We start from the raw sequence: 21,033 nt of genomic DNA, 5'->3' as shown, positions 1-21,033 counted from the left end.
GCGGATGGGCTTGTCATTTCCACAGGGCTGTGGGGCTGGCACGCACAGCACCATGGGTGTGGAGGGGAATGCGCTCACTTCCCCTTGGCTCTGCAACATCAGTCCTGCTCCACGTTTGGAGCTGCGGGACATGGGCGAAGCGAGCTGGATGTTGTACTGTCACGAGTCTGGCAGTAGCAGAGCTGAGTGCTTTGCGTGATAGCTGCTAAATCCCAGCTAAATTTTATGTCTTCTGCATGCTGCCCTGGGCAACCTGGAATTTGCCCTTTGTTAGAAGATCGATGAACAACAAGAAACAGGGTGTTTTAAATAATAAAAATTGGCATGAACTAACATTTTACATATCACACATATCCATAATTTCTTAATATTGAATGCTTTGTGTGAGCAATGAGGCACCAAAAACTTGGCAGTGTGCGTTTAGTTTCAAATAGCTGCTCTCTCTCTGCATAGCAGTGTTTGGAAAGCAAATGTTTGGTTAATACGTGGTTAAGCACTTTTGCAATACAGAAAGTGTTCTTCATCGCAAGGTATCTTTCCCGAGAAAGTGAAGTGTACTTTTGGTTTTTGAATCCATGCAGACATAGTTTGTAAGCAGTGATTAAGATTTTACAAATACTTCAGGAGCCCTTTGAACTTATATGTTGGGTAGGTCAGCGCATGCTAAATATTTTTATGAGTAGTTTTCTATGCATTTTTGCTTCCCTCTTCCTCCCACTCTTTTACTTTGCATGACCAAAATTCTCTCAAAGTGCAACTTCAGGTATTTTGGGTAAAACACATGACATGTTCTGCATAAACCGAGAGGACAGTCACATTAAGGCAGTGCAGGATTAAGAGTGATCATGCACAGCCCTGTGGATATTAATATTACTAAGTTTGTATTTTATTTTTGTAACATAATTTATTTTCAATTTGTGGGCGAGCGTGAGGTAAGGAAAGGACTAAAGGCAGACCTACCAGCGCTCAGCAACTCGCACACTTTACCCGTGGCGGAGGTTTGCCCTGAGGGTCATATCAAGCTTGTGAACCAACATCATATCTAACTTGGTTTTTGAAGCAGCAGGGACAAGTCATGCCAGCATGAATATGGACCGTGAGCTTACTGTGTTCACTGACGTGCTGGTTGTGGCTCAGACGGGGTCCATAGTCCTCAGACCCAGACCAGCTGAGTGTGTTTCCCAGCAGAGTAGGAACAGAGGCAGACGTTTGATCCTTAGTTCAAACTGAGGGAGGACAAGGGGCCTCTTTGACCTGTTTCCAGCTGCAACCATCCCCACCACCCACTTCCAACAGCAAGGATCAGCAAGCACGCCTCTTAAGGCAGTCTGGTTTCTAGCCTTTGGTACCCTCAGTTTCCACTCTTTTTGGATCACAGAGAGGATACTAGTGATAAACAGATGAATCCTCCATAGTACTGTGTAGCACCTGCGGGAGACTGCCAGTCCGCGTTTCCAGGGGACCATGCTTTTGGTTTTTGGGTCTGATTTGCCTGCAATCCAAGTGATTACAGTTGCAGATGAAGCCCATGGGAATTGTGCTGTAAACATCTACGGTGATGTATAAATTACTCTAAAATATTAGATCCACTTGGAAATATTAGATGTCTCACAGTGACCAAACAAGATTAATGGAAAGCATTAGTATCTATGCAGCTCTTCCTTAGTTTATCAACCTGTAAACTGTTAATACAGTGTTACCTAATTGCAATTTTATTAAATCAATTAATTAGAAGGTAAACAAGTGCTATAGAAAACACCTGAGGGGAGAAAAGAAAAGATAGTATAGTATGCAGTGAATAAGGCTTTTGAGAAATTTTTAAAACTCTGATAAAAAATAAAGTTTAAAATACTTTGTTACCCAGAATTCAATATAAAATCAAGCTTTTTACAGGGCTTTAATTTGGAGGCATTGTTTGATTTATCGTTTAACATAAGCTTAACATTATGATTTCTTGCTGATGCTGAATTAATATGAGTTCTGTTTGAGAAAGACTGGTAGTTCTTTTCTTCCTATTTTTGTTTTTGGTTTGGTTTGGTTTTTTTGTAACACAGTATTAGATATTTAGAGTTTGAAGACTATTGTTTTTCATTCTATGTGTGGAGTAATTTATATATTATGCATGTTGCTTTACACGCGTGTTACTATATATTTTACTTTGTTGTTGTTGAAGACATTGCAATTTGAATTCTAGTAGCACTGCTGCTTTTCTGGTTTTCTTCTGTAAGCCTGAAATAAAGAGGAAGGTAATGTGTCTGCCAGTCTAAAGAAATGAAATCAGACCAGATAAGGCAGTATTAATGCTTCACTGTTCGCCAAGGCTTTGGGCGTTCAGTCCAAGATGAATAATTCTAATTTGTGAGAAATGGTTATTCTAAAAAGGAAAAAAAAATGAAAATTTTCGTTTCAGAAAAGTCCAATGGTGATTTCAGAGCACCAAGCAAGAATATCATGTTTAAATTATGCTGGCTTTGCTTCTTCAAGGCATTTGTTTTTTCTGTGACTGCTAGTGAGTGTAGATGAAGGGCAGTTTTAACCTGTATGTCCACAGCTACCTCTATTCTCAGTGCAGATAAACTGGGAAATTTTTGCCTTGTTGTTTCTTTAGCACCAGTAAACTTCAGAAATGGACCAGGGTCACACAGTCCTAGAAAAATTTTGTGTAAACACAGAAAATGAAGATAATCTCTTTCTAAAGTAGTTTAAATTTAAAATATACGGTGGAAAACAACAGGGGAATGCAGATAGACTGATGAGGAGACTGCTGTATTAGAGGTCTGTTGATATGACAAAACAGTTTCATGTCTTGATGCAAATGTCATAAAATCACTTTTGTCCCACAAAATTTATTTTTGTTTACAGAGGAACTCTTGCAACCCTAACTGTAGTAGTCCCTTGTCTTAAAAACTGTGTGAAACGTAATTTACTTTGTCAAGGAAAGGTAGAAAAACATTTTAAACCCCTAATTTTTTTTTTTTTTTGATGGGGTGGTCCTATTTTCTTCTGCATCCTGAAAGAAAGAATGAAAGAGAGGGAAAATAATTCTAAAGCTGCCGTTTACTGTATTGCATTTCAGAACATGTTTCTGGCTGACTTATAAGCTTCAATCAGAGGTATCTGTTACAATTAATGTTGCCCTGTAGGTAAATTATTTAGTTTAGGTGAATAAATGATGCTGTGCTAGTTGTAGATCAAGGGCTATGACCAATTCATTGTACACTGTGATTCTTGCAGGGATTAAAAAAAGCTGTTTCTTTAGGAGATCTTTTGAATAGGTTTCCTATGCTTCTATTTTAACTTTATAGTTAGAAAGCCTCTTTTGGTGCAAAGAGCACAATGCATAGACTGTTATCAAATGCAAAATATGGCCATGTGTGAATGCGCAAATAAAGTGAGAAATGTTTGTGGAATGATTGCAGTATTTACCATTCTTTGTTGTACTGCCAGAGATAACAAGGGGGAATAACTGATTTTTGTTTTAGCTGTTGCTGTGAAAGACTGGGGAGCGAATTGCTTGGGGTCAAATGAAGCAGTTTATTATTCTGCTTTACAGAAGAATATACCTTTCTCTGTTTTCAAGTGATCTTTTGTTTCCTTTTTAATTATCACACTGAGGTCAATTTGTTTTCCTTTGCATGGGGAGATGGGGACAGCATAGGTTTGTGACTGGTTTTGGTGAATAAACTATTCATGTGCAGCATTTTTCCCAGCTCTGTGGTTTGGTATCACTGTTCAGGCTCTTTTTTGCTAGCCTGAACTGTACATTTCATCTTTCACAACAACATGCTAAATGATTTATTTTGAAAGATCAGAAGCACTTGGTTTGGGTTAGTGGAAAGAAATGTGAGCCACGACAGCAGCAGTGTTCCCGGCAGGGTCTCCCCTCGTTCTGGGGAGTGGGATTCACGAAGGAAGATCCAGCGTGGCTCCACGGGAGTACAATGTGAGGAAGGAGAACCTGGTGCAACTAAGAAGTGCTGGTATTTGCAGGCTACCACTTTTTAATTTGTTCATGCGTGAGTGGTTAAATCCGATGGACTTGTGATTTAAGTTCTGAAGTGATGCAAAATTAATTTTAGATAGCAGTCCATACCTGTGTACAGAAAAAGCTTACTTACAGAAGTACTGCATACGAGTAATCTCATCTGTTTTTCAATATAAAACTAGCAAATTTTTATTGTGCTTGTACTAATACTGGATTCAAGGGTTTTTTCAACTCTTTCTAAAAAATGCTCGAGTGATACTTTCAGAACAAAGAATTCAGATTTTGCTGCCACTTATTTAGCAACCATTTTAATAGGCAGATTTCCGCATAATGACCAGGATGAGTGGAACCAATTCATTATTGTTATTGTGAATCCTGGGTACACTGTTGTTGGGAATTAAGTTCATTAAACATGTACTTTTTACTGCTTTCTGACAAAGGAGAAAGTGCAGACTCAGTGCCTCGACTCGCTAATCTTCAGTGGCAGTAAGAGCTATGGTACAGCAACGTGAACTGACACACGTCAAGCCTGTATTTTCTGTAATGTTAAACAGATCGGCTCTTCTGTCACAGTTGACTCTACAGCACGCTTTGCTTGAAACAGAGGCGCAGGAAACATGCAAGCCTTCCAGCAAGGACTTTGCCATCTAACTCTTTTACAAGTCTTTCAATAACTTAATTTTTTTCTCTGCTTCAGTAAAATTCAAAGCCATTAGCAAAACATTTTCAAGCTACTTAGCTGCCATATAGTGCATGACCATTCGAGGTTAATCTATAACAGCAAAGAGCATCAGAGGAGGATGTTTTCTGGTTGCATGACTGCAATTTCTTTCTTTTCCTTTTACAAGAAGCTGCAATTTCAAATCTGAAGTTGTTTTCCTCAGGCAGCACCTTATCGGTTTATTCTGTTTCTATGTCTGAGCAGAAGAAGAAGAACTAGAGCTTGAATTTCCCCTCTCCCATTTTGAACCAACTCAGTAGTACTTCTGGGTCCATTTCATAACTACGAGACAGTATCCCACAGACCTGCACGTTGCTCACTGCTTCCCGTGATACGCTCATTTTTTACCTGTTGCAACAAAGCTTAAAGCTAGTTTTCTGGTCACTTACCTTATTCCCACTTTGGGCATATGCTCTTTTGCAAGATACATGGCAGTGGAAAAGCTGGGTCAGCAGCAGTGGTGGAAACGTAGGACTTGATCTTGGACGTATGAGCAGGCCAACAAGATTCCTGACAGTGGTCGTATCGTAATCACGTTAGAGACTTTATAGATACTCTAGATCTGCAGTTGATCACAGCAGTTGCAGGTAACTCCTTCACAAATAGCTTCTTTTTAGGCGTCAAAGCTACTAGTGTTATGATAAAGAAAGGCCAGAGGTGATCTCTTCTTTTGCATCTGTAAAGCAACCCACCAAGGTTTTCTACCAGTTCGGGCTATGAAGAGCTCGTCTAGCGCACTCACTTGTGCCCAAGGAGCTATACGGATTCCTCACCTGTCCTCAGAACTGATTATGGACATAAAGCCCTATAAAATCTGTTAAAATTGGAGCTGCATATTTAAAATGTGTTAAATTCAAGATTGGCAGGTATATTCTGTATACTTTCAAATAACTAAGATTATATCCTCTCATTAACAGTTAAAAGTTCAGTAAGGCTATGCAGCAGCTTAATGAACTGTTCATTATGCCACTAAATCCGAATCCAAGCTCTCCATTTTAACAGTGAACCAAATTAAGACACCACATCCAAACCTATAAAGTCATATTTCCCAGCCTAAACAATTAAATCTGCACAATGAAGCAGTGCAATTTTTTTTCTACATAAAATTCATCCAGCCTTACACATCTTATGGAGGAGGAGAAAGGTTTTCTTGGCGGGGTCCTAACACTTTAATTAGTATTTAAATATTTGTTCTTAAATATTAGTACTTAAATACCCAAAAAGGTATTTAAGAGGTCTGGTTGAATAAAGCATATTAACAGTTAACATAATAAAGCATATTAAAATATTACAGACTTTCTGGTTATTCCTCTGTGTGCCAGGAATGATTGGGGCACACACCACTGGCCCTCTACTGTGTCACCACTTAAGAGTGACATGAATGCTAGCTTGTCTTTGCTTGACCTTTATTTACCATATTTTTAAGCTTTCTTATTACTGGGGTTTTGGGTTTTTTCCTTTGCCTTGAGCTAACTTTCTGTCCCAGTTGAAAATGTCATTAGAAGTAACAAATGTTTCTTTGTTGTTCTGTTTTTTTTTCATCCCATACAGTGTGAAAGGAGCAGATGCTGGCAACGTGATCAGACTATTTGTACCAGATATTGGGATGTTCATTGCTAGTCTGACAATATGGCTCATCTGCCGCAACATGTTTCAGAAGCCAGTAACCGAGGATGCAGCACAGTGCAACATGCAATTTGAAAATGAGGAAATGGTATCAAACACACATTTCTATCTGTACAGCTTTTAGCTAATAGTGAGCTATGGCATGCCTGTCTGAGATGTATTCTGAAACAGTTTCATGAGCACGGGGTGTGTTAAGAGTGAACTTACTTTCAGGAAACTGAACAATTGATTTTAAAGTGGAAAAGCTGCAGTTGTTATCTTGAGAAAATAAAGCAGAATATGAAAAGTGATAGATACGCTATTGAATTTTTCAAATCGTTTTGAGTTAAGAAATGATCATGACAGTCGATCACAAGTTGTTTCTTCAACAGAGCTGCTGGGTAAGTCTGACAAGGTTGTTTTGCTACGTACATTTCTCAGTTTCTTAGATAGCATCCATATTTCCAAACTTGTTATCCAAGAATAACAGCAGCATCTGAGTGATTATTAGGAAAAGGCATGAGACACTGTGCATTACATTCATGGGAGGAGTTAGCTAAAACTGTGGTCATACTGAGCGAGCTTGAGGATAATTTTTGGGAATAGCTTATCTGGAAGTGTTGATGTGTTTGCTGTGCATTTTGCTAGTGGGAAGAAGAATGGCAGAGATACGAAATGCAGAAAAATCCACAGAAAGAGGGAAACAATTTTATAATATAAAAAGCCGCAGTGGGAATTTAGCCCAGGGTGCAGAGAAATTCCTACTACTAATCTTAACATGTTTTTTATCAGACTGTCTAGCATGCCTTGGGTCTCATTTTCTGTCTTGTTTTACGTATGGGTGGGATGTTTTTTTCTGTACTCTCAAAACCCCATTTTTATGGGAGACAGTTGCAACTTGCTCATTTCAAATAGAAGTTGCACTTTGAAGTGGGTAAAATATTTAGGGGGATCAGCTGCCCTTCTTGGTGCCACTACAGAGAGGAAAAAAAACCCCTCTGCATGTTGCCATGTTGTCCGGATTACGATATTGCCAGAAGCTGGTCGAGTTTCTGGCACATGAGAGATCGGTATCAGGACTGTGCTTTATACTCAGTTGCTTGTAATTCTTACGGGCTCTCCTGGCAGCCGAGGATTGCCTGAAGATTGCAGCTTTTAACTACACGTTGGAGGGTGTGTAGGCCTCGGTCTGATGAGCGCACGCAACTTTTTGCTGTGTCTCCTGGAAGCCGGTTTTATCAGCTTTAAATCTCCTTTGTCGTCGGAGCTGTGCAAAATGGATTTAGCAGCAGGCTAGAATCTGGGGCTATACCCATAAGGGGAGACGTTTGAAGTATTGAGATTTGTGGCTAATTGGCATGTTTTGTGTTCAGCCCCCCTCTTAAAAGAGTTGCGTTTTACCAAAGTAGGCTCTAACAGACTTCTCTGAAGCCCTTGATCTCCTGGAAAGAAAACATGCATGTGCCTAAAACGTGCCAGAAGCTCAGAAGAGAAAACAAAAGGACATGCTTAGGTTCCTCTGAATCTAGATGACGATGTTCCGATATTCACTTTTTGTTTGGTTCAGAGATGAGCCTGAGCCTGGACTTTGGGTCGAAGGGACCTCTGTCTCCCGGGGAGGATGGGTGCTGGCTTACAGGATTCAGTAGTCATTTGCCTGGAATGCAAGGAAGAAACCTGAGCTAACAGACACTGATTACATAGCACAGAGTGTAGCTTTAAATTGGGTTGGTCCTAGACTGACTCCCTCAAGGCAATCCACCAGTGCCACTAAATGGGCCAAAATATTCCACAAAGGAAGATCGTGGGGGAGAAGGAGAAAACTGACTGCAAAGAAATATTGATACTGGGAAAACAGAAATCTGAGTAAATATATTTTACTTCTTCACATCAAAACCCAGTAAATATTATTTATGTTCTGTAAACTCTATGTATTATAGAATATTTAGTGAACACGGCAGCTGTGTTTAGATTTAGTGACACACAAAACTCTATCACAGTTGTTTTTTTTTTTAAAAAAGGTGTAATAGTCACTGTTGTGTGAGGTGATTCCCCAATGCTTCAAGGAATTCTGAAATTCACAGCTGAAATGATGAATCTGCATCAGAACAACCTGCTTGTTTTTTAAAGATGGAGTGAAATGGAGAGTGGAAAATTAAATACCTATTAAACACATTTTTCCAAACTTCAGCTTTCTCTTTCTAGGTGTCTGCACGTAACATCCTGGAATCATTTCTGCTAGTTAGGAGGAGGCTGCAGAAGCAGCTGAATCTGCTAGGAATATGTATTTGGCAGGACTGACTGTAAGGAACTAATGCATATGCAGAGCATGCAGCTGAGTGTCTGAATTTAGGAGAATATTGGCATGATCTAAAATTAGTCCAAACTGTATGGGTTTCACATGATAATTTTCAATTCTTCCTTGGTAGAGTCCAGTGGAAAAGGGAAAACTAAGTGATCAGTTCTTCGAATTCTGCATTAGCTGACTGATACCTGTGGCTGCGTGTTGGTGCGGCTCTCTACTGATGCTGTAACTCCATTGAATTAGAAAATGCAAAATGAGTTGCAGTAATAACTGCCCTACAAACAAACGCTTCAGGAGAAGTGTTGAGCTTGGTACTGTGCCTCCAAGGGAAATACTCCTGGGTTTGTTAGACCAGCCCTGTAGCCAATCCAGAGTTGATGAGCTTTTGCTGAGAGTCCCTGCCACCAGTCATCAGAGTTTTGTGGTACGAGATTTTGTTAAGAATGCATCAGCTGATTTGAACAGGCTCCACAGAGCCATAACAGAGGTGACTTTTCAGATTGCTAGATGCCTAGCCACAGATGGCTCTATAAATCAAGAAATTAGCACTGTGACTTCCAGGCAAAAGCGGAGAGTTTGTCTTGCAGCTTTACCTTTTGCATGAAATTATTTACATTGAGTGATGCTCAGACCTCTTTGCTTTGAAAGAGAGAGAAATACTATGGAAATAGGCTTAATTAAAAGAAGAAAGAGTCATCTACCTACTCCTTCCAAAATTTATGTATAAGAAAACCTCTTAAACAATCGGTTTAATACTTTGAAGTGACATTTCAAAGCTCTGTGTGAATCCATCACATTTCAGTTGTTCTATGAGCGTGCTGAAAAAATGCCTGGAGTCGAGTAGCAGTTTGTGATACTCAATTTTGTGCTGTACTTTGTCATGGCAGTAGCCACCAGAAGCCAGCTGTAGAGTACAATGGATCAGATTGCTCATGGATTGAGATGCAATTCAAAATAAGAAAAAGTATCAGAATCCAAATTAAGGGCAACAAGAATTCATTGAAAAATGGATGTCCCTCTTCATTACAGTGCATCCAACTTTAAGGGAAACAGATCTCTATCAGAAAAGTGTATTCTACAGAACAGAACTGGGGGGAGGAGGCTGTAAGGCAGTGAGAGACTCTCAATTATTTGTAAGTAATGCTATCCCAGGAATAAGCAAAGAGTGTGGTTTTAATTAACAGTGAGTCATGAAGTAGGAAGGTCTGCCAGATACCAGGCTGCAGTCCAACTCATTACCACCCCTAAATGGTTGCACACTTGGAGCAAACGTGTCTGCAGGCCTTTTTTATTAGGGCTCAGAAAATTTAAAGCAGGTGAATTCAGCTGGAGACAAGCCCAGATTGCAAATGCCTAAAAGCACAATGCCAGTCACAAGGTGTAAAAGGTGGAAGAAAATAAGAAAGAACAGTTAACTCCCAGCTGCAGCGCAAAGTATGACATTTTTGATTTGGTGCAGATGGTGGTTTATATCCCAAAATGCAGATACAGTATACACAGTCTGATAGGTATTAGAAAGGAAGTAGCTTTTTCTGGACACTGTGGATGAATTGCCTAATATTGTCAGTGGCGGGGGGGGAGGAAAATCCTTCTGAGGTTGCACAACTTAAACTTTAGAAGAGGTGTTGATGTTAAGTGAAATATACAGTCCTAGTCTTCAATGCAACTTCCTCCCACGGCACTTGCTGCCTGGCCCATTTGAGCTTGTTTCTCATCCATGCTTTTCTAGAAAGCACATGGGACCGCTAGGTCTGTACTTTGTCCCATAATCTGAGGCAAGCTTGATCCCAGAGCGTCCATCCCTCCTTTTTTCTGCAGAAAAAGGCAGAGATTTGTTTGGGATCTTAAAAAAGGAAAAAAAAAAAGAAAAGAGAAAAAGAGGAAATTGTTTTAAAATAAACTAAATTTTGGGAAGAACGTGAGGGGAGCTTGGCTTGGAGTCAAGATACTGGACTGGAGTCAGGAGGACCAGCATGGTTCTCGCTTCGCCACAAACTTGATTTGTGTCCTTGAGCCTATTACTTCATCTGTCTCTCAGCTTCCATGTCCCTTGGCAACTACAAACAGTAATAATGCTCAGTTTCTTAGCTTTGTCTTTCTGAACAGTGACAGGGCTATTTGTCCTATGCCTACATTGGGCACATAGTGCTTCAAGAGCTCTCTTTGGTCCGGGTCTCCAAGTGTGACTGCAATACATACAGGACAGAATAAATAGGCTCTGAGAGCTCTGTATGTCCCATGCCTTGTCCAAGGACTTCGTAGTCTAGAAATTGTCCATTTAGACCAGTACCCTCATCCTGGAAGTAGCTGGTATCTGCTGGATAAGGACAATAAGGAAGTAAGGGAATGCCCTTTTTCCCCATCTCCAAAGTTACAATTTATCCTCATCTCTCCAAGTGAGAGACTGGCTTTAATCCTGAAACATGTGGTTTCAAATCCCTTCCAAAAAATGTTGTTGTTAATTATAGCTACTCTGGATAATCTTGTTAAACGTATAATTATCCAGACCCTTTTAAAACCTCATTAATTTCTTGGCTTTGGTGGCATCATGAAGCAAGGGCTTCCACAATTTAATAAGTTCTCTCTGATTTTATTTTAAATTTAACACCCTTTAATTTTATGGAGGGTCCCTTGTATTACATGTTATAAAACAGAGTGAGATGGTATAAGGGAAAACAAATTTATTTATTATCTCGCGTATTTGTTCTTTTAAAGGTAAGCAATTCCTGTTCTTTTTTCAATTTCTTTTGTTGTTTTCATTGCTTTTTTCTGAACCAGCTATAATTCTGCAATATTCTCTTGAGCTACAGGGAATATGAATGCCTCGGCATTTCAGGCAATGCCTTATTTTTGATTTAAACAATGGCATTATGACATTCATTATTAGATTCAGAGATTGTTGGGTTGGATAATTCCACTAGAGTATCACCTACCTGTATGTCCTGTATAATTAGTTCAGTTTAGAGCACAGGTCTGAGAAAGATCTGATGTCCCAGTCCTTGTAGTGGCTAGCACCTTGCCATTTTTCTTGCCTTTAGATGCAGAGATCTCCTTTGAGCTGTTTACAGTGGTGCCTATAACCCTGTCTAGATGATCATCCTATTTTTCTTAAAGCTTGTGATGGGTATATTTTTCCTAAGATGATTTATTTGTTTGTGTTTATCTTAATTGAATTTTGTTTTTCCAGTATCAAACCTTCACCTGACTTGATTACCTCTCACTGAGATGGGACCCTTTGGCCCTGATTTCTCTAAACGTCTTCTTCCCATATGCAACTTCTGCTCCTTCAATATTTGCTTCCCTTCAGAGATAGCAAATGATGGCTATTGTGGAAAATATTGTGGAAAATACTACAGGTGATAAAGAGGGAAGAAGAACTTCTCAGAGAGGGTTGGAACTTCTTGGCTTCTTTTAGCTTCCTGATGACACCTCTTTTATTCCTCTTTTTTCTTTGCATTATCATCTCTATTTAGCACAGTGTTAGCTTACCTTTTCTAATTGGTTATAAATATTTCTTTGGCTTTGACCTCTGAAGAACTGGTCCAAACCCAGTTAGTCTTAGTGTGCTTTGAACATGGTATAAGTAGTATTTAATATCTTATTTCTGTGGTTTAAAAAGAGTAGGTGAGGCTCCCTTATCGCTTTGCTTGCGATGTTTGTAGTGGTGAAGTTTGCCAGACCTTACCCAGCTGCCTCCCTCAGTAACAATTCTAATGCATCTCATCTTAACAAGGGTCAAAAGTTTACAAGTTACATTAGCTTCTTGGTTTGATGCACATGTCTTTGGATAAGTCTTAACACAAATACCTAATTATACTACAGCAGTGCCTCAGCTACATTATGTTACATGGTGCAATACATTATGTATTACCAAATGCTGTTAGGCTGTTCAGCATGAAACTTGAAGCGTGCACCTGTCCTGTTTTGGTTAGAAACATGACATGATGAAATTCTTCTTGTGGCATCTCTTCACTGGGGTTACTGGTTTGCTCTTCTAACAGTCCCCAATTCCAAATTTTGAGATACAGAGGTGTTAACCAGGAGCTGAAAATCCTGGAATACTGTTTATTGCCTTTGGACAGCCTAAGTGATGAACAGCACAGTACCAGAAGGAATCTCTTGAGTCAGGAATTCAGTCTGCTGCTCTTGCAGGCAGTGGTATCATATAATTCCCTCTGCAAGCTAGGAAGCACCATTTTGAAAACGGCAATTCTTCTTCATCCCATTGCTCCTGACAGGACCCTGTTCTGTAATTTTGCTTTTCTGGTGGTTAGAAAATGTCTAATTTAGATTGTACATGTATTCATAACTGCATTATAACCCTTTTAGTTCTTCTGCTCTTTTGCTTCAATACACTGTTTCCTTCTCTAGCATTTGTTTCTGTGAAACTTTGGGAGAAAACCCCGTATTTCTTTAAAGTTTGTTCTGCAAGACAAAAGAAGTCAAGTAATTTTGGATCTTCTTGTAGATTAGATGTCCCATTCTCCTCCTGTTCATCCCAGTAATCTGTGGCTGTTCAGGGTGGTTCTGGAAAAGAACCCAAGCCACCTCTGTACAAGCCGAAGCAATACTGCAAATAACCACAGCACTGTGGTTGGGCTGTTTGCTGTCCTTCCTAGCAAGATAGATAACGGTACAATGAATATATTTCTTGGTCCAGGAATTACTCCGTATGGGTGCTGTGCTGCTTCACATACCTGCACTAGCTCATGTAGAGTTTGTGCTGAATTGTGCCTTGTAGTCATAACCCAACTCTTCCTATTTCCTTTTCACTAAAAAAATGTGTTTAATCATCTCAGGCCAAACCACTGGACTCTGCCTGTGAGTTCCCCTCTCTTTTGCATTTGGCTTCTATGCCTGACAGCTTTTTGAAGTCAAGATGTGGAACTGTATTTCCATATTACCCAAGTGAGTCTTGTGCTGAAATCACTTGGTGTTTGCTCAGGTGTGGTAGGTACATTGGGAAGTGAAATAATCTTTGGCCCTCTCAGTACAATATCTATTGTATACAGGATTCAATGACCTGCCTTCCTGTTATCCTGCTTCAGAACTGTGCTTGTCTTTATTAATTTTGTATTTTTCATTTCCTCTGAATCTCTGAATGCCTCTATCCCTATGTGCTTCCAGTAAATAGCTGATCATTTTTTGCAATGAATGATTCTTTCCTACAGGAGATTTTACTATGGAAGTATATGTCAGTCATTACTATCAAATACTGCAAACACACTGAAAGTTATTTCTGGTGGTACATCCCTGATGAATTTATCTGATACTGTGTAGGCATTTAATCCAAGCTTTAGCACACTTTAGATCTATCAGCGATAACATTTTTCATTACGATCTGTAGGACTTAAAGTTAATTTACGAGTTTTCTTTTCAATGGTTCAGTTGTGTAGTATAAATTCTAGAACTCTGTTTAAATTCTGAAATACCTCTGTCTCATTAATTTCATACCTACCAAAATGTTCATTGCAATTGTTTCACACTTGATGAGTTCATCTCATTTAGCAGGGTCTTCCCCTGAAGTCACCCAGTGCCTGAGAGTGTAGACTGCTGAGGTCTGGGAGTGGTTTTATTTTTCTATCCTGGCTTGGAGTCTGCGGCCCTCCCTCCACGTGCGACCCCTGTGCGTGTGTAGAGTGGTGTTCCGCTTTGGCTTTTTGTACACCTGCATGAGCTCTCTTTGAGCACCACGTGTATCTCAAGCAAGAGGACCTTAAAGATGATGCTTTTGCTAGGCAGCCCCATTTTTGCAGAGCTCAAGTAGAATGACATGTGGGAATTGTTGATGTGGAAGTTTTTGTGTCTATTCTGTGTCAGAAGAAGCAGGGAAAACCACTCCTCACTTTCAGAAGAACTGTGGAGTTCTTCAGTTTATTTCAGAATTGGAAATTCAGTAAATGATTACCGTAACATGGTATAGTATTGACTGCAGGTTAAAACTACAATAATTTATATCGCATTAAGGGCCTACAGTTCCTTTGATGGTAAAACAAGCAGCAATTAAATTTCTTTTCCAGCTTTTGTACTCACTGCTGGGTGTGTCTAAAGAATATTGTGTTATTTTGATTAATTTTTCTACATGCATTTTTATGCTATGTGCTGCTCCTAAAGGCAAGTAAGTAATGAATTCTTCCTAGTCCTGTAACTCATTTCTAAAGATAAGGTTAAAGATCTTTTTTTGGGGGGGGAAGAAAAGGCTTTTTGAGCAAGCTTAAAAATAGGAACTCAGTCATGTTATGAGATATTCCATCTAGATTGAATGCACCAGCTTAGGCACTATGGAGGAAATGGAAATAAAACAACATGATAGTAGAGAGAGAGTCTATTTCTATAGTTCTGCTGGCACTAATGCGGTTGAATCAAATAGCTTGTCTCAGATGATTCCTAAATTCAACTGTTCAATGTAAACATTAAGGCTTTTAAAACGAAAAGAAAGTCCAGAAATTTGGACATGGTAACAACTTGAATAGACTTATTAAAGATGTCTACTAAATTACTCTGTGCTACTCAATCACAGGCATGGAATAAAAATATGATCTCTAGTTAAAGTTAAATAAATAGTTGTAGGAAGTGATTTCTTCATTCTCTGCCAAAGACAGAATCATGGTTGCACAGTAACAGTGTCAGCAGGAGGCCATGAGTGTGTGCCTCAGGACGTGCAAACTGCAGGGCAGCATGAAGACAATCCAGCCCTCTTTAAATAAACTGCTGTGGCTCTCAGGAGCAAGGGGGTCTGCGCTGAGCTCTGGGACGCTACAGCTAGAGCGATTCCTGCGGAGCGTGATTAGGATTGTCAGGAGGAGGTCAGGCTATGCGATCTGCATTGTGGCTTGCTCGCTCTCGTCTCTTGACAGAGTGGGCATACCTGTCTTTTCTGCAAACCAAACCAGGCACCTTCAAGCTAATCTAGATCTTGAAAGCACTTCTCTGGTATCACCAGCAATAAATAGCAGGATCTGCCACTATGTACAACTCTGCCCATCGTGCCGAACCTGTGTACGTGAGGCTGTTTGGGCAAGGCTGCTGCGGGGGGTCCCAGGAAGGAGCAGGCTCTGGGAAGCAGCTGGGTGCTGGGGTGGCCCCTGCAACCCCACTGGCAATTCAGAGGCAACAAGAACGTGTTTAAATCAGTGAACTCAGACATTGCTCCTCAGGAGGTTGTTTCAGGCTCTCCTTCACAGAGGTGCTTTGGCAGAGCAGAACCACGCAACAAGCAGGTTGCCTTGGGAGCAGGGCAGTGTGGCACTGCTGCCACCCAATCTGATTGCAGGTTGCACTTCTGCCACCTGCAGTCCAGACCCTTGGAAAAACCAAAGTGTCATCTTGACATTAAGTTTGATAATGAGGCTCATCACTGCATCTCTTTAACTTTTTTAATGCCCACATAATACATAGATAAATTGATAAATCAAGCTGACGCAGCAGGATCCATTTAACCTTTGTTAAAAATTCTAGAAGCAACATGTTGAAAACAGTTGGTGAACTTCACCTAACTGTGTGTTTTGCTCAGGCTTATTTTTCATTTTCTCACTCCTCTCTGTTTGTTTCCTGGTTCTGGCTGGGAGGAAATGTCAAAATACTGCAGAAGAGGCTATTTGTACAGCATTTATGAGCCAACTGGAAGGAGGAAGCACCTGAACTCTGGTGAGCTTAGCAATGCACACTTGAGAGGTCCCAATAATTAATGCAATGCATTCGCAGGGATGGGAGTCGTGTCCGTTCTGAGACTTGTATATCCTTAGTTGTAACAATTCTGGTTGGTTAAATTTTGTTGCTGTCATTATTTGAATTTTTGAAGACTTTCATTCATGTCCTCTCTAGAATTGAAAAGTCAGTAAATGAGCAAATTTGTGTTTACAGACACAATACCATTAACTGCAGGTACAAAGCAAGGAGTGTTCTGAAGCACGAATTGGGTTTAGGTTGGAGTTAAGGCTTCCTGTTAGTAAATACATCTCTGGGACTAGAGGATATCTTTGTGCAGTAGTGTTTATACTGTACCAGATGAAACATTTAAAAGTTGGATGTTAATAAAGCAGCCCCCAAAGTAGCTAATGGACATTCTGGCCCTGGCCACAGTAGTAGCTGCCATAGCTGCCACAGAGGCTGTACTGTTTCCTTGCCTGTTCTCTATCTCAATTTGGCAGTTTAAAAAAGTGTTGTACAATAAATACTCCTGGGACTTCCACACGATTGCTGAAAAACCTAAACTGCATTTAGTTTGTTTATAAAAAGTCCTGGGGCCCTGCTCTGCAGAGCAAAGGTCATGGAAACACATGTTTATAGCTTCACAAATGCTCTATACTCCTTGAATGGAGAAGTTTATTTGATTTAATCAGCACCCACAGGGATCCTGTAATTGCATAATAAGTAATTTATTATGGAAGTAAAAGTATTTTTCTAACTGTAGCCTATGTAGCATGGGTTTGTAGCTTTAGACTAATCCATGTAGTAAAAAGAGCTTTGCAAAACAGTCTGACTGGAGTAATGGTGTTCTGTGATGAGCGTGTACTTGCATGGCTGTTTAACCATCAGAAAGTGTTAAAACAACAGGCACATTATCACCATGTTGGATGTAAAAACTGTTCACTGTTTGCCTGCCTTCAGCAATTTGAAGTGCTCTATGTGAGAAACTGGAAAGCCGTCCCAGATAATCCAGTTGGTGGGCGGTGAATATGAGAGTGGGAGAATCCAAAGTTTGTCCTTTTGACATTCACTGGACCATGGCCTTTCAGCTACTTCAGGAAAGGAATGTGGCCTTTCAGCTACTTGACTTCACCTTGGATACTGAATTACATAGAGTTATGTCTGTATACAAAAAAATATCAAAGCTATAGTTGTTTAGCTCTTGTAGTCTTGTCACCATCATGAATGACACCACCGGGAGGTAGACAGAGTAAGGCTAAGGACTAGGGTATCACCCTTAAAAGTACATGCAGATAGGGAAGAGAGAGACGTGGACGCTAACTCACCTCTTGCAGGGAATATGCTGGTGCAAAGCCCTGGTCTCTGACACCAGGCAACCCTTGCAAAGCCATATCATTGATAATTCAGGCTGTGCTGAAAAGTTGCAAAACAGTATGCATCTGTTGTGGAAAAGCTTCCAGGACTGCGCGTTATGGTTGTTGTTGATGATCAGGATTTCCTATTTGCTAGCTTGTCTTAAACCGAGGAGAGTGGTTGAAGAACCCCAACTCCAAACAGATTTGTAGTTTTAGAAGGAAAACTTGAGAAAACAGTTTGATATTTGCTGCAGTTCAGAATCCTGAAGTTTTCTTTCCAACAGCTGATGATCTCACTAAACACCAGAAATAGGTTGCTCTGCATTTCCTGTGAGTGTTTGTGAGGTCCTAACTTTTTTGTAGAGCTTGGATTCATATTTTCATATCTAACTAAAAGTGGAAATACAAGGAAAGTTAACTTCTTGGGTAACTCATTGACTTGGAAGCTTTTAGCTATGCTTAAAGTGTGTAAGTCCATGGAAATTTTGAACCATCATCTCCTGTGATTCTGTGTGACATATAAAGGTTATGAAATGACATGCCTACTATACATGGGTCTGTGTGAAGGAGACCCTTGTTTCTTCACAGAATCACAGAGTGGTAGGGGTTGGAAGGGACCTCTAGAGATCATCTAGTCCAACCCCCCCTGCTAAAGCAGGATCACCTAGAGCAGGTTGCACAGGATTGTGTCCAGGTGGGTTTTGAATATCTCCAGAGAAGGAGACTCCATAACCTCTCTGGGCAGCCTGTGCCAGTGCTCGGTCACCCTCAGAGTGAAGAAGTTTTTCCTTATGTTCAGATGGAACTTCCTGTGTTGCAGTTTGTGCCCATTGCCCCTTGTCCTGTCACTGGGCACCACTGAAAAGAGTCTGGCCCCATCCTCTTGACATCTGCCCTTTAGATACTTATAAGCGTTGATGAGATCCTCTCTCAGTCTTTTCTTCTCCAGACTAAACAGACCCAGCTCTCTCAGCCTTTCCTCATACAAGAGATGCTCCAGCCCCCTCATCATCCTCGTAGCCCTCCGCTGGAGTCTCTCCAGTAGTTTTCTGTCTGTATTGAAATGTCCAGCAGTCTCATTCATTCTCTTTCATTTTGGATATGAATACTGGTTCACTGGTCATATTAAGCTCAAGGCACAGAGCACTAGAGCCAGTCCAGGAGGAGCAGGATCGGGTCCAAAATGACTAGATGAGGAGCAGGTTCATCTAGTAATTACAGCACAAGCAGAAATGATCATAACTTTTGCCCTTTGTATGGCTTTCTCACTGAAACAGCTGTGGCAGAAGTAAGAGCATAATGTATCGTTCAGCCTACTGTCAGCATTGTTTCTGAATATTTGAGTAGCTCCTGTTTAGATAGGAGCTCAAATATGAGCAGCAGTGATGAAGAGGCAGAATGCCTCTTTGTGCTGCATGGCTCGAAATGTGATGACTGCACGTTTGGGCTGTCATGTCCTCTCGGTTATTTTGCATAAGGATCTAATAATTCATATGTTGAGTGCTGTATAAGTGAACGGTGACAATAAGAAAGCAATTGAAATGCTAGTATACTCCATTTATAATGACTCTAGCTAGTGAAATAGCCAGATATTTTCAAGAGAAAGGTAGATTTCCCAGATCTGCCCTACTGTATTTAATATGTATTTCATTATCTGTAAAATAGATACTCTTGAGAATAAGCAGGCTTTTTCAGGGCATTCACAACATTGTTAGTGCTCCAAAGTAAGAGGAGAAAGTTGGCACCAAGCTTAGAGGTGAAATGAAGGAGCCCACAGGGAATTTTGTTCCCTTTGGGAATCCACATAACAAAATGATTCTGAACAATTTGGTTAAGTAGGCTGAGAGTTCAGCTGCACCTACTGCAATTTTATCTGTCAATGTGGAATTTTTTGCTGCCAAAGGTCACCAATAAATATGAAACTGCTATTCTGATGAAAAAATATCAATAGTTGCTCTTTCTCACTTTCACACACAGAGATACTGCTTGGCCAGAACTAACGTTAGCTAATACAAGTTCAGACTAGTGCCAAAGCAGCTATGCTGTATTACACCAAGTGAGAACCTGGCTCAAAACTATTACTTTTTTTTTTTTTTTAAATATGCCCCTACATGTCTGTGAATGACTAATTTTTCCATAAATTGTATCTCTGGGTGGGCCTCCTGCTAATCCTGCAGTTTCTCACCATGAGTTGATGATTTAGTCTGCATCACTCAATAGCTGTGTATGTCTTCTGGTCTCCAAGATACGATGGAGACTTGATGGTGAAGGCCACTGCCAAATCCTAACAAACTGCTCAAGTATGAGGGGCCTTTACACGTTTCCTTCTTTTCCTTTTTCCATTGTGTAGTTCTAAGCCACTGGTCTCATTTCCCCTGCTAAATTGTTGCAGGCCACTCAAGCTTTCACTACTTCTCTCTTTCTCACTTTTTCTCTTGTTCTTTCAGCATCAGCCAACCTCACCATTTCTCATTCTCTCCTTGAGCCTCTGCTTAGTGTATTTTTTCTCTCCCAAACTGCCCTTCAGTCACCGATGAGCTATCTGTCCATTTATTTCAGCCCTTGTTGCCCTGTCTCAGATCACTCATGCTCACCCCGTTCTAGGTTTTGCATTTAAAGACCTAGAAGGGTTCATGGGGAAGGATTTGAAAAGTGAGGTTTGTTGAGGAACATCAACTGGCAAGACACTTGGGCTTAGTGACTGGAGCTTATACCTGAAGCCATTGAGCCAAAGAGGAGTTTAACAGATAATAGATAGCAAGATGGAAAGAATGCATAGCAAACCAAACCAAATTTCGTATATAAATGAACAAGCAGCCTGTTGTGCACATGTTGGCGGACTGCAGTCTTTCTCAGAGACAACCCTTAATATCCCTTTTTCTTGAGAGAGATGTGAAGTGGGAGCCATCAATGTACCACTCTAGCTTTAGTACATCTTTCAGAACTCTCTTGTTACTTGCACATAGTCAAAGATTATATGAGGACTTCATCGTTGAATAATACATGTGTGGTTTTTAATTTCAAATGCCTTTGTCTCTCTCTCTCTTTTGCATTCTCTTTTTCTTTCCCCCCTCCTCCTTTAGGTTGTAAGAGAAAAATTAGAGCCAGATGATGCTTTGATGTATGAAGAAGATCTGGATGACGAAGACTGTGGTGAAGCAGAATTTGAAGAAACCATGAAATTAAAACTGCTGCGTAGAATCGCCTCCCTAGCATCTAAACTGAGGGAGTTTATTGGCAACATGATAATCACCACTGGAAAAGTTGTTGTTACAATTTTACTTGGTTCAGCAGGTTGGTGCATTTGAAAAATTTCCTCCAGAGCCCATTAGATTATGCATTTAACAAATGAGTTTTCAGCGCTTTGGCACCTGGGGGAATAACAATGGAAATTTTTAAGGGAAAAGAAATT

The 21,033-nt window shown here is 40.3% G+C and overlaps 1 protein-coding gene across 5 annotated transcripts in view; it reads left to right on the top strand.

Annotated features, from left to right (window-relative positions):
* PIEZO2 (piezo type mechanosensitive ion channel component 2) overlaps positions 1-21,033 on the top strand; it is a 322,106-nt gene that overhangs the window by 175,577 nt on the left and 125,496 nt on the right. For all 5 annotated transcript variants that reach the window (XM_054817484.1, XM_054817479.1, XM_054817482.1 and 2 more), the window contains exons 5-6: positions 6,258-6,420; positions 20,705-20,915. In XM_054817484.1, coding sequence (XP_054673459.1) covers positions 6,258-6,420; positions 20,705-20,915 — 374 coding nt within the window. The remainder of the gene's footprint in view (positions 1-6,257; positions 6,421-20,704; positions 20,916-21,033) is intronic.

This window comes from Grus americana, chromosome 2 (assembly GCF_028858705.1).
Source record: "Grus americana isolate bGruAme1 chromosome 2, bGruAme1.mat, whole genome shotgun sequence".
In the NCBI taxonomy this organism is placed as follows: Eukaryota; Metazoa; Chordata; class Aves; order Gruiformes; family Gruidae; genus Grus; species Grus americana.
This window is presented reverse-complemented; position numbering and strand designations above follow the sequence as displayed.